The following is a 13,393-nucleotide window of genomic DNA, read 5'->3' on the forward strand; positions in this document are numbered from 1 at the left end:
TTATTATCACAAAGTTGGCTATTGCTCATACTTTTATGAAAGTTGCTTGCTGATTTATAGCTACTGGATATTTAAATACCATACCAAACAAAGCTATATTAGGCTGCTATATTTAGAAGTTTTGGGTTAAACCAATTACCCAAAATGGTTTTAGTCTTAGTTTCTTTCCGGATTAACTTGGCGAGCAAAAGGTTTCTTTTTTCGAAATGGAAAAGATTTCGTTATTCATAAAAATCAAAGCGACCCCATAAACATTGGCTCGTGAAAAACACGAGAAAGATACGTGTTTTTTTACCCCAGTTTCTCGTGTAAAACCCGTGATGTGCACCCGTGTATTACACGGGTGTTTGCACAAACGCAACCCGTGTTTTTCACGACTTCTAAACCCGTGTTTTACACGTCATCTAACCCGTGTTTTTCACGACTTCTAACCCGTGTTTTACACGACTTCTAAACCCGTGTTTTACACGGCATCTAACCCGTGTTTTACACGACTTCTAAACCCGTGTTTTACGCGGCATCTAACCCGTGTTTTACACGACTTCTAAACCCGTGTTTTACACGGGTGTTTGCACAAACGCAACCCGTGTTTTTACACGACTTCTAACCCGTGTTTTACACGACTTCTAAACCCGTGTTTTACACATCAAACCCGTGTTTAATATGGCAATTTATTTGGTACCAAAATCACACATGCCAAAAAACACAGATATAACTGAAGACAGTACAGCTGTTTCACACATCATCAGTTGGGCGAAACGTGCTGGATGAAGATGTCCTTGCAACTAACTGTCTTCTTATTTTCTTTTCAGCTGATTTGAGGAATTCTTGCACAACAGCTTTAACATCGCCCATGGTTGTGTCTTTTGTGTAACTGTATGTTCGAACTGATGCTGTAAGCAAAAAAGAGTTAGTGCTTAGTCACAAAAGCAATAGGCTAGCAATAGATATACAGAATTCTTCACGGATCAAATATATTAAAAATAGATTGCAACATACGTTCATTAAGCAGGGTATACGTGCAAAATCTAAAGTTTAGGCTACGCACCATAAATTACAAAAATAAATTTGCAATCTTTAATTGGGCGCTTGGAGCCGCGTTGACCCATCCAATTAAACTTCGTCATAAGCTTATCCGTAAATACTCCAGAAAGAAGTTGCTTTACGCTCTTTTTGTAGTCCGTCGAAAAATACCGACTCAAATAAGAAATCTGCAAAACAACATTTATCATATAAAATTTAGACTTCACGGTTATGTTCCATAGAATAAAAGTAGAGCGCACTCATACTGCAAGCTGTTAAATTTCATTGTTAACAGTCAGGGCCGTGGAGTCAGAGCCGTAACAATGTTTATTGTTTAGCCAAAGGAGTCGGAGTTTTAAAAATTGCACTGACTCCGACCCCTATATAAAATTGAGGAATGCTCTACATTGCGAGGAATTTTAAAATTATCCATTGTCAGAGTGTCAAAAACTTTGGGAAATGTATAATTTGTTGTTTTGCTGCAAATCAATGAATCGTTGTTTTGCTGCAGTCAATGCTGGTTGAAAGTTTCAATAAATTTGCAGCAGTACGACATTGCAAAACTGTTTTAAAGAGGGTGAAAATAACCAGTATTTCTTGTATGTCTATTCTATGAGGAGAGTCGGAGTTGTGATACCGATTCCACAGCCATGTTAACAGTAAAAAAAAAAATTACCAGTTTATTTTGAACAGTGCTGTTTCCCAGGTTGTGTTCAAGCTGATCAAAATCCTCCAGGCTGTTGATGGGAAAAGATGGAATGTCCGAAGGGGGTTCCTCTATTTGTTGAGCTGGGGCGCTTCTTTCGTTTGTCATTATTATATCCAATTATTCGTTGACAGAATTAAAATTCCCATAATTTCCAGTTGAGCAATTCGAATTCGTCGAACTGTGTGAAAAATAAATAGTTGCTTTAACATGATTTGGTGTTATCAAAGGTGCTTTGCTTTGACAATACAAAAAGAATAGCTCCCAGGCTAGGGCAGTTGTGATTTAAGCAGCTGCCAAACAAGAAAAGCGAGTGGTAAATAATACTGCCAATTAAGAACAATGCTCTTGTAGGGGCGCTCACGTGAGAGACTCAACAGATCTTCCAAAATTCGAGAAATTGAATTTTCAAAATGCGCTGCTTGTGAGTAAAGATGGGAGTTACGTAGGATAAAAAAGAGAGTAAACATAAATAAACGACGTGAAGAATTATAGCTAAAACTATATCATCACACCGATGCAGCTGAGCAATTGTTGAGCGAAGTAAATCGAACAAGTTTCAAGATTTTAATTTAACCAGGTGCAAACCTTCACTTTGCAGCGCAACAAATTCGTCACAAGATATGTTCTTGGTCACTTCAGGCGTAGTGTCGATTGCAACATTCAACTGATTGTCATCCAAGTGAAAATCAAGGACTGATTGTTCACGCTCTGGACTTGATTGCTGTGGTGCCCTCACAGAGGAAGACCGCTTTCTTCTTTTCGATTTAGGTTGTCTACTATCATTTATTTCTTCTTCACTAGCTGCTGTTGAAGCCAAATCAGAAGTATTTTCAGCATGTTGTAACTTTATCAGTGCTTTGGCCAAATCATCTGTTGCAAAATATTAACAGGTCATCTTCCGATAACAGTGATCAAGATTAGGAAAAACAATACACTGGAGAATAAGATCTCATGCATATTGCATATGGAATAATAACAATCTGCTAAAGCGGTTAAATGGAAATTACACACCTTTTTACAGTAATATTCATACCCAAATTTTTGTTGAACATGCTCAAAGAATGCCCCAAATTCAACGTAATTTTTCAAAGTTTTCTGGGGGAGGACTCCCAGATCCCCCGCCGCTGGGTGTCGCCTTCGGCAATTACGCTGCCAGGCTTCGCCCGCCGACCGTCAAACCACCCCTCTTCCCCTTTCAAAATACCTAGCTACGCTACTGAATTGGATCATTGTCATTGGGGCCCGCAAAGCATATTTCGCACAGGGCCCGAAATACCCTAAGGCTGGCACTGTACTGGGGCGTTTCTTTCGTTTGTCATCATTACTGCATAAGCGTAGCCAGGGGGGCAAAAGGGGCCATGCCCCCCCAAATTTTCAAAGTTTGGATTCCGAAGTTGAACCCTTTGTTGAAAATATAATATAATTTGTATAAATTTAAATCGTTTTCCAAGACATCTGGCTATTAACACCCCCAGGATTTGTTTTAGACACACAGAAAGACACCAATAAATTTTGCAAATCGTAAATCGCGCAAAGTTGATGCGATTTACGCTTCTTTAAACTAATCTGTGGAAGCAACTTCAGAATCGCTTACTCTGTTGGGTTTTTGTGTAGCTGAGTTTTTTGTGTTCTCTAATTTTAGCCGCAATTTTTGCCCATTCGTGTGTAACAGCTACCTTTAATAAGTTAATAGCTGTTTATCTGCCTACAAATTTCATACAATTATTACCCTGAAAGTGTTTCCAGAAAGCGCTATAATGCATAATTTGAGTGTAATTTTGCAAATTTTTTACGGGGGAGCATGCCCCCGGACTCCCCTAAAATATGCGTGCTTTTGGCACGCTCTAACCCCCCGCCAGCCTTATTGCTTCCCTTGCTTAAACAAAATATATTTAGTGATATGCTTGGCTCACTCTACACCTACAAGTGTCGCACACAAAAACAAACTGACGACTATGTTATTCTGGACTGTCCAATGTATCGCGCTCCAACTGGGGCACATGCTGGTCTCGAAGTATTTTCAGCATGTTGTAACTTTATCAGTGCTTTAGCCAAATTATGTGTTGCAAAATGTTAACATGTCATCTTCCCATAACAGTGATCAAGCTTAGTAAAAACGATACACTGAAGAATAAGATCTCATGCATATTGCATATAGAATAATACCTAACAATAGAGATGTACCGATATATCGGTATCGGTGATATCGGCCATTTTTTGAGTATCGGTATCGGCAAAATTTGGCCGATACTGTGGCCGATACTAAACACGTAGAAAAAGGCGTTTGCTGGGGATTTTCTACAAAAGCAAAGATATAATTTTTTTAATGTTGTAACTAACGTTACATTGATGTAGAAAAATAACAACCTGTTCAACATTGGTTGCTTAGAGTGATTCTTTCACTTAAACAAAACATTTTGTTTCAGCAGTTTTGCGTTGTTCGATTTTTAAGTTGTGTAAGGAGACTCAATTTCTCCAATATTTATCATTTGTGTTTCTTTTTTACTCTCAGCAGAGTATAAAACTTGTAAAAGTTTTTCATCCATACAACGTCATGAATTAAATTATTATATCACAAATCGGCATAATAACGTGACATCATCTAAACGTAACAGAAATAGCGAAGAGCAAGTATCACTATAAAAAAAAAACAGAAAAATGCAACGCAAATAGGCAATATCAAAAGACATAGATGTTCTTTGACTTGTCAGCAGCAAGTGGTGATAACTGTGGCTGTGGGAGTTTGTTGCGCAGCCTACTTACTCTGACATTGTTTAAGCTTGATGAGTTTATTACAACGAAAGGTGGAAATTAAATCACAAACTGATAGAATCAGCTTAATAAAAACAACCAAGTTACATGGGTTTTTTAAACGTTTAGCAACGTAAAAACGATGCAAAATTATACATTTTTGCTACCTTGGTAATCTTGGCCTGGCAAAAGCTTCTCAACCAAACGACAAGCGCCCTTAGGGGTAGGACCTTTGACATACTGATATCCAATTGAACGAACCCGAACCATCAGATGTTAGGTTGTCCGTCCAATTGTGGCCATTTCAGCATTCAGCCAGAGAGTTCATTATTACTTTAAACTTTTTTTGGTAATTACACAACAAACGAGCAATAGCAGTGGTGGGAAGTTGCATTTTTCCTTTGTTCCGAGAAACACAACCTTGATGACGTCATGAACAGCGAAGCTTCTGATTGGTTGATGGTTCGTGGTTCAATGGGATATCAGTATGTTAAAGTGCCTACCGCCCTTAGGTTGCACATTACTTGTCGAATAGTTTTTGTACGACTACACAAATGACTTGGTTTACATTTTACATCTTATTATCAATTATGATTGCTTATTTGGAGAGTTTGCGCAAACCCTTTATTAATTTTTCAGAAACCCCAATTATGATGTAATGTTTCTTCCCTTATACCCCAGTTCTCAATCACGGTGGCCTTTCATTACTAAAACCTACTATTATGCAACAACATTGAGTTGGGATTGGATTCTTGAATCTTCAAGTGCCAAGGACTTCCAAATCCGTCCATTGTCACTCATAATGACGTAATAATGCCCCCTTTGGCACCTAATGTTGCCCATTTGAAGTTCCCCTTGCTGCTCTATAAATTTCAAAATTTGGTTGGTTTTGTGGCGTATTTTGGAATTTATTTATTGTAAGCGCCAAACTTGAACACAACTAATTCTGAATTTAGGGGATTTTTTCGTTTTAAACTAATTTGTCACTGTGTCAGTCGCGGTGGTGCCAGCCACGGCTTGTGTTTTAGCACAAGATCTTGTGGTTTTACTTTTGATCTTGTGCTTTAAGTTTTACCTTATTTGCATAAAACTATTAAAAAAACTTTGAATTGGTATAATATGCCAATTCGAAGCTTTTTTAATAGTTTTATGCAAATAAGGTAAAACTTAGCATTTGATATAATTACTTGCAAATACCAAAATTGCTTCTTTTTGTAACACTAAAGTATCGGCCAAAATATCGGTATCGGCCTAAAAAAGTGATATCGGTATCGGCCAAAATATTGGTATCGGTACATCTCTACCTAACAACCTGCTAAAGCGGTTAAATGGAAATTACATATCAAAAAATTGACAGCTAATTAAGACAAGCAGTAGGGTGTTGCAGGCGCCCCGACCCTCCCGGATTTTGCTTACCTTTTTTGTGGTACTGTGTTTAGCTCAGTAGATCACAAATATGAAGTTTCATAAATTTTCATCGACGTTTACCTCCACCGCCGAGGCCATTTTGAGGCCCACTTTTTGAAATTTTTCATGTATTTTGCCACTAGAGGGCAGTGTATAAGTTTTGCAATATTGGAGGTACATTTAAAAGATGCTCTATGATGTTCTAAATTGTTTAAAAAAAAAATTGGAGAAATGGGATAAGTATATCCTAAAATATTCAAGTTTTGTCACTAATTTTTTGCACAATACTGCCCCTAGTGGTAAAAAGAAAAATTAAAATATCTTGAAAACTACTCATCATATTGTTATGGAACTTGCATGCACCCCCCATTTTCATGGGTAAGGAGTTTGATTTCAGCAATATTTTTGCAAAATATTACCACTAGAGGGCGGTAGTTCTAATTTTGAACTATTTTCCTGTGAAAAGGCGATATTGTTGCATTTCTTGAGCTGTGCTTCTGAAGAATACAATTTCATGGTTTATGCACAACAAAATTTATTCTATTGTAAAGAAACTGCATGCATGCATGTACTATATCAATAAATCCAAACAGGCAATGTGAGTCTTAGTTAACACAATTTCCGCAAAGGCAGTTGTGCATCTTCATTGTGTTGATAAATGACGTTTTCTAAGATTTGGTATCTTTCTTCGATTCTCCTCCACCACTTGAATATAGTTTTGCAGATTTTTTTCTTGTTTTGCTAGATGAAGAAAGTCGGATACCACTTTTACCACTCTCTCTGCTGAATCATTACAGACTTTGAGTGCACTTATGATACCATTAGCAGACGCATAGCTATCATCTATTTCCCACTTTTTTGGGTGTTTGACAAGAAAAGTTGTTGAAATGTGCAAAAGTTCAAATAACATTTTGCTGCTGGCATTTGCATAGGAGCACAATGACAGTGAGTTACCATTAACAATGTCTGGCAGCTCTGGCTTACCGTATCCATTACCAAACCTGTTTGTAACCTGGCCATGGAAACTTGCATTTAAACGCAGCAGAGTTCCAGCCAAAGCTTCCTATTCATCAATAGTGACTTGTTTGTCCCATAGAACTATTGGGATCAGCTCCCCAGTTACATACCATGTGTGCCTACCTAAAGCTTTTAAAGCAGCAAGACTGATAATTTTGTCTACTGCAGCATAGCTTTTGATGTCACTTACCAGTTGCAAATCTTCTCGGGGTGCTGATGCAGCAATTGGACAGTTGAACCACCATCCATTAAATACAAAACTGCAAAGGTCAACAAATCACTCTATGTTTTGTATTTGTGACTTGGAAATGATTCCTTGCGGTAGAAAGTCTTGCAGCATTACTATCTCATAGCAATAGAGCTGCTTTCCCATCCACCTTGCTCGATGGACAGCAGAGAGAAATGCATGCAGCAGAGAAATGGCCTTAAAAAAAGAAAAATTTAAAACAACACCCAAAAACTTTTTTCAAGCCATCTCTCTGCTGCATGCATTTTTTTTTCAAATAAAGCTAGACAAACCACTTCTCTGCCTAGCATGCAGAAAACATATTGGAGAAGTTATACTTTCTCATGTGTGGGAAGCCCTGTAAGTCGAAACGTCAAGATCTCCAGGCATTGAACTATTCGAAAGATTCCGGAACAAAGGATTCAATGCAACCCCACATGCTGCAGCTGTACTGCACAGTGCACACCAAAAATCCTCAAAAAAGTTAGGAGAATTTGTAACAACTCAAAGCAGAAAAGTGTAAGCACATAAAGTTTGAGAGAGATATGCAAAATTATCAGAGGGGTGATTACAAAGAACTTTTAGACCTGATGACGCCTGACGGTGTAGATTGGAATCAACAGTGGACAGTACAACTTCATGAAATGTGGTACAGTCCATCGAGCAAGGTGGATGTGAAAGCAGCTCTATTGCTATAAGACAGTTATGCTGTAAGACTTTCTACCGCAAGGAATCATTTTCAAGTCACAAACACAAAAATGAGAGTGATTTGTTGACCTTTGTGCTTTTGTATTAATTTAATGGATGGTGGTTCAACTGTCCAATTGCTGCATCAGCACCCCGAGAAGATTTGCAACTGGTAAGTAATATCAAAAGCTATGATGCAGTAGACAAAACTATCAGTATTGCTGCTTTAAAAGCTTTAGGTAGGCACACATGGTATGTAACTGGGGAGCTGATCCCATTAGCTCTATGGGACGAACATTCGAACAAGTCACTCTTGATGAAAAGGAAGCTTTGGCTAGAACTCTGCTGCATTTAAATGCAAGTTTCCATGGCCAGGTTACAAACAGGTTTGGTAATGGATACGGTAAGCCAGAGCTGCCAGACATTGTTAATGATAACTCATTGTCATTGTGCTCCTATGCAAATGCCAGCAGCAAAATGTTTTTTGAACTTTTGCACATTTCAACAACTTTTCATGTCAAACACCCAAAAGAGTGGGAAATAGATGATAGCAATGCTTCTGCTAATGGTATCATAAGTGCACTCAGAGTCTGTAATGACACAGCAGAGAGACGGGTAAAACTGGTATCCGACTTTCTTCATGTAGCAAAACAAGAAAAAAATCTGCAAAACTATATTCAAGCGGTGGAGGAGGATTGAAGAAAGATACCAAATCTTAGAAAACGTCGTTTATCAACACAAAAATGCCTTTGCGGAAATTGTGTTAACTAAGACTCACATTGCCTGTTTGGATTTATTGATATACAGTAGTACAGGTATGCATGCAGTTTCTTTACAATTGAATAAATTTTGTTGTGCATAAACCATGAAATTGTATTTTTCAGAAGCACAGCTCAAGAAATGCAACAATATCGCCTTTTCACACGAAAATAGTTCAAAATTAGAACTACCGCCCTCTAGTGTTAATATTTTGCAAAAATATTGCTAAAATCAAATTCCTTACCCATAAAAATGGGAGGTGCATGCAAGTTCCATAACAATATGATGAGTAGTTTTCAAGATATTTTAATTTTTCTTTTCACCACTAGGGGCAGTATTGTGCAAAAAATTAGTGACAAAACTTGAATATTTTAGGATATACTTATCCCATTTCTCCAATTTTTTTTTTAAACAATTCAGAACATCATAGGGCATCCTTTAAATATACCCCAATATTGCAAAACTTATACACTGCCCTCTAGTGGCAAAATACATGAAAAATTTCAAAAAGTGGGTCTCAAAATGGCCTCGGCGGTGGAGGTAAATGTCGATGAAAATTTATGAAACTTCATATTTGTGGTCTACTGATCTAAACACAGTACCACAAAAAAGGTAAGCATGGTGAAACCAAGATTTAAATTTCATGGGGCGCCTGCAACACCCTAACAAGCAGCTGTGCTGCAACAGAAACAACAGAGCAAACATAAATTTTGTTGCACAAAACTCCATATATTGGAAAACATATTATATACATATAGGTACATGTTGATTGTTGAATGAAACAACCTTGACACTTGGCAATGTAAATTAGTAAGAGAGAATCATAAGGCCAGTGAATTCCAACTCTTAACTCTTAAGTCACCATAATTATATATATGTATAATATAGCCGGCCATTGGGTACTCTACTGGCAAAACCCTACCTCTGATTGTTTCCAACTTTTATTTAGGTGCCGTATGTATTATAACTTAATGGGTAGTATAAATTAATATTAATGTTTACCTGTTTTGTATATACATAATTCGTACATGATACTTTTTCCAATTTGGATTGACATCTGAATTTTGTAGGCATAACTGGCGAACCTTGTAACCGGAAGCTCAGGCCAATAACATTCCAAAACATCATTATCATGAAATATCCATTTCTCTAGGACAGGCCTCGAAATTCGTTTTTGTTTACGGCGGACAAACGTGTCCGGTCTGAGCAGCTATCTCGGCGGACAAATTGAGTCTCACGACGGACACACCAGATTTAGCGTCGATCGTCATGTTTAATCACTTTATCTTGATAATTCTTCACCATTTGAGAACTATAGCTAGTTAGCTACGGTTTAGAAGGCTTTTTAAAATTTCAGCAAAGTTACTCTGAAAGGCTTTCATCAGACCAACGACGTGCGCTGAAAGAGTCAAAGCGCCGCATATCTGATTAACTTGGAACCACCAAAAGAGGTCGTGTGGCTTCTTGTGTCACAATGCTCTGGGCACGAGAAGGAAAACTTCCACACTAACGCTACTATTTTCTGCTGTGCAAAGTTTCTTAGGCATTTTTCTTTAGGTTTATTTTTGCGTGTCATGTGAGCGAAAGTGAATTTTCCTTGGGCCTTTTCTTACTGTAATACCAAAACTTCAAAAATTTTGTAACCAACCTTGCCTTTTCAAAATTACTCGGAGATCAAAGCCAGACTTTGTGAAATAAGACTTGAACTAAGTTGCGCGTGATTAGTGTAGAAGTACCGGTACTCGCATCGATTCTTGGCGAAGAATTCGTCTTTGTTACGCTGATTCAATGTCATCAATCGTTGAAGCAACGTAAAAATCGAAAATTTTCCTGCTTGAGTGGAAGCTAAGGAATACAGTAGGCCTATTCACATTGTTTAGATGCGCGCTAGAATGCGCGGGAAATTATATTCTCGCAACAATATTGTTCGTGCTATGCCATGACGATTTGTATCGCTGGTTCCTGTGTTATTTCTCGGCGGACAAATATGACCGATCTGGAGGGTACTTCCCGCGGACATCACATGCTGTGACGGCGGACATGTCCGCGGTGTCCGCCGTGAATTTCGAGGCCTGCTAGGACAAGATCAATTTCACCTCTTGATATAAAGTCTACGACTGAAAATGCTCTCAGTCATAGTCTTCATATATTTAATCTACAGAAGCACAAAATAGACTGGACTTACTTAACACAGACAGTAAAGCATTTTCAATCAGTGTTGTTTCTCAAGACTGCACATTAAATGATAGGCCAATCGAGTAAAACTATTCATACAATAGAAATAAATGCACTGTCTACACTCTACAGCAAGCCCTGTAGCCTGTAGGTAGGTACCATACTTCGATAGATGACAAAAAACAGGCACAGCTTTTCGCTACCTTTTTGAACAGCACTGCACCATTTCGGTATGTTCATCGCGATTCGTGCACAATCTTTTGGTAAAAAGAAAGATTGAACCTTTTATCTTCAGGCGCTTTTCGGTAGATTTAAATCAGTTAATGATTTCTAAATATAAATGGAAGATTAATTAACACAAACCTTGTAGCCTACTTAACAGTCACTCTAAAAAGTCCTCTCCTAAGCTGATACGCAAATTCTTGGTGAAATTCTGTGCCATTTTTTTATGTCACAGACTTACAGGGATATTTAATCAGGTGACCGCTGTTAACCGCGATATAAGGTTTACGAAAAATAAAGGGGAGACATTCGGTTTTAATGAAAATTACATAATACTGTATTCCTGAGTTGCACAATTCCTATTGTAAAGACATTAACATAAAACACAACAAATAGCCTAATAGAGTTGAAAATTTATTTTAAACGAGAGAAACAAGGTGAAACAAACTTGCTACTAGCGTGAAAAAAACACGTGTATAACACGTTAAAAACACGTGAGTATACAAAAGAAGTGAATATGCAACTGCCGAATTTTTTTAAAGATATTATCATAAAACACATCAAATAGCCTACTAGAGTTGAAATATTACTTTAAACGAGAAAAACAAGATAAAAAAACTTGGTACTGGCGTGTAAAAACACGTGTATAACACGTTAAAAACACGTGAGTATACAAAAAAAAGTGAATATGCAATTGCAGAGATTTTTTAAAGATATTAACATAAAACGCATCAAATAGGAAATAGCCTACTAGAGTTTAAAAATTACTTTAAACGAGAAAAACAAGATGAAACGAACTTGGTACTGGCGTGTAAAAAACACGTGTATAACACGTTAAAAACACGTGAGTATGCAGAAAAAAATGAATACGCAATTGGAGAATTTTTTTAAACATATTAACATAAAACGTATCAAAAAGCCTACTAGAGTTGAAAAATTATTTTAAACGAGAGAAACAAGATGAAACAAACTTGGTACTGGCGTGTAAAAAACAAGTGTATAACACGTTAAAAACACGTGAGTATGCAGAAAAAAATGGATACGCAATTGGAGAAGTTTTTTAAAAGTATTAACATAAAACGTATCAAATAGCTTACTAGAGTAGAAAAATTATTTTAAACGAGAAAAACAAGATGAAACAAACTTGGTACTGGCGTGTAAAAAACACGTGTATAACACGTTAAAAACACGTGAGTATGCAGAAAAAAATGAGTATGCAATTGGAGAAATTTTTTAAAGATATTAACATAATACGTATCAAATAGCCTACTAGAGTTGAAAAATTATTTTAAACGAGAAAAACAAGATGAAACAAACTTGGTACTGGCGTGTAAAAAACACGTGTATGACACGTTAAAAACACGTGAGTATGCAGAAACAAGTGAATATGCAACTGCAGAAATTTTTCAAAGATATTAACATAAAACGTATCAATTGATATTCTAGAGTTGAAAAACTTACTTCAAATATGATATAAAGCATTATTGCAATTGATGACATGTGTAAAAAATCTCGTGTTAATCACGTGTTAAAGAAGTGTAAAAAAAACGTACCCCAGTATTACACGAGTTCCCCCAGAATTTCACGTGTTTTTCACGAGCCAATGTTTATGGGGGAGTGACCGATGCGGTAGACTCTGCAGGAGTTCTTAAACTGGGGTCCGTGGACCCCCAAGGGGTACGCGGACTAGTTTTAGGGGGTCCATGAAGGCCCAATGAAAATCTTAGTGTATAATTTCAAAAATGGAATAAATTTTTCAAAAGAAAAAAGATTAAGTTCAAACAACTATCCTATCAGCCCTATCAAACACGAAGCCACAATTTATGTTCTTGTTGAAGACAAACAGCAGCATTCTTCACATTATGAAATTAAACCAAAGATATTGAAAAACAATCTGAATTTGCTATGTCCTAAATTTAATAAAACATAAATTTTGTTATCAATTCATTATAATTTTATTGCGTTATGTCCAATTCATGCCGATCAAAAAAGTTTCTCAGACTAGGCCACAAAGGGGGTCCACGCAAACCAAAATTTTGTTTAAGGGGTGCGCGTTAAAGAAAGTTTAAGAACCCCTGCTAAAGGCCTTTACTAAATATCACAGGATAAAAGAGTAAAACTTTTTTAATCGATGATGATTACCAAGATGCAGGGGCGTAGTCAGGTTGGGGGTGAGGCAATTGCTTCTGCCGAAATATTTTATGTACAAATTTTACACTCTGTTACAGCATCATTTGGCGAAGTTTTACTATTGATTTAGCCTGAAAATACTCTCAGAATGGGAAATTTTAAGGTGTGTTTTTTTTCAAATTTTCCTTGGGGAGGTATTTCGCCTTTGGTGACTCGTTGCCGGGCTCATTCACATGTGGGAGAAGGTGACCATAGTTGTGCAATGTGCATGTGCCATTTCATGCATG

General features: G+C 37.2%; 1 protein-coding gene across 1 annotated transcript; it reads right to left on the reverse strand.

Moving 5' to 3' along the window:
- Window positions 1-663: 663 nt before the first annotated feature.
- On the reverse strand, window positions 664-11,158 carry LOC145778248 (uncharacterized). The gene is made up of 5 exons (XM_082589704.1): window positions 9,582-11,158; window positions 2,318-2,602; window positions 1,700-1,910; window positions 1,049-1,211; window positions 664-893 (listed from the first exon to the last, which is right to left on the reverse strand). Exons 3-5 carry the CDS (start codon window positions 1,835-1,837, stop codon window positions 736-738), a joined length of 459 nt encoding a protein of 152 aa, XP_082445830.1. The 5' UTR covers window positions 1,838-1,910; window positions 2,318-2,602; window positions 9,582-11,158; the 3' UTR covers window positions 664-735.
- Between the last annotated feature and the right edge of the window lie 2,235 nt (window positions 11,159-13,393).

This window comes from Aplidium turbinatum, chromosome 10, assembly GCF_918807975.1.
Source record: "Aplidium turbinatum chromosome 10, kaAplTurb1.1, whole genome shotgun sequence".
Lineage (NCBI taxonomy): Eukaryota > Metazoa > Chordata > Ascidiacea > Aplousobranchia > Polyclinidae > Aplidium > Aplidium turbinatum.

Bases quoted from the DNA above. Each gene is read 5' to 3' on its own strand.
- LOC145778248 (XM_082589704.1), bottom strand. From the start codon at position 1,837: ATGACAAACGAAAGAAGCGCCCCAGCTCAACAAATAGAGGAACCCCCT. The intron at 1,212-1,699 runs GTAATTTTTTTT...GTTGTTTTGCAG, and splicing joins GCACTGTTCAAAATAAACTG to ATTTCTTATTTGAGTCGGTA. The intron at 894-1,048 runs GTGCGTAGCCTA...TTTTGCTTACAG, and splicing joins ATTTATTTTTGTAATTTATG to CATCAGTTCGAACATACAGT.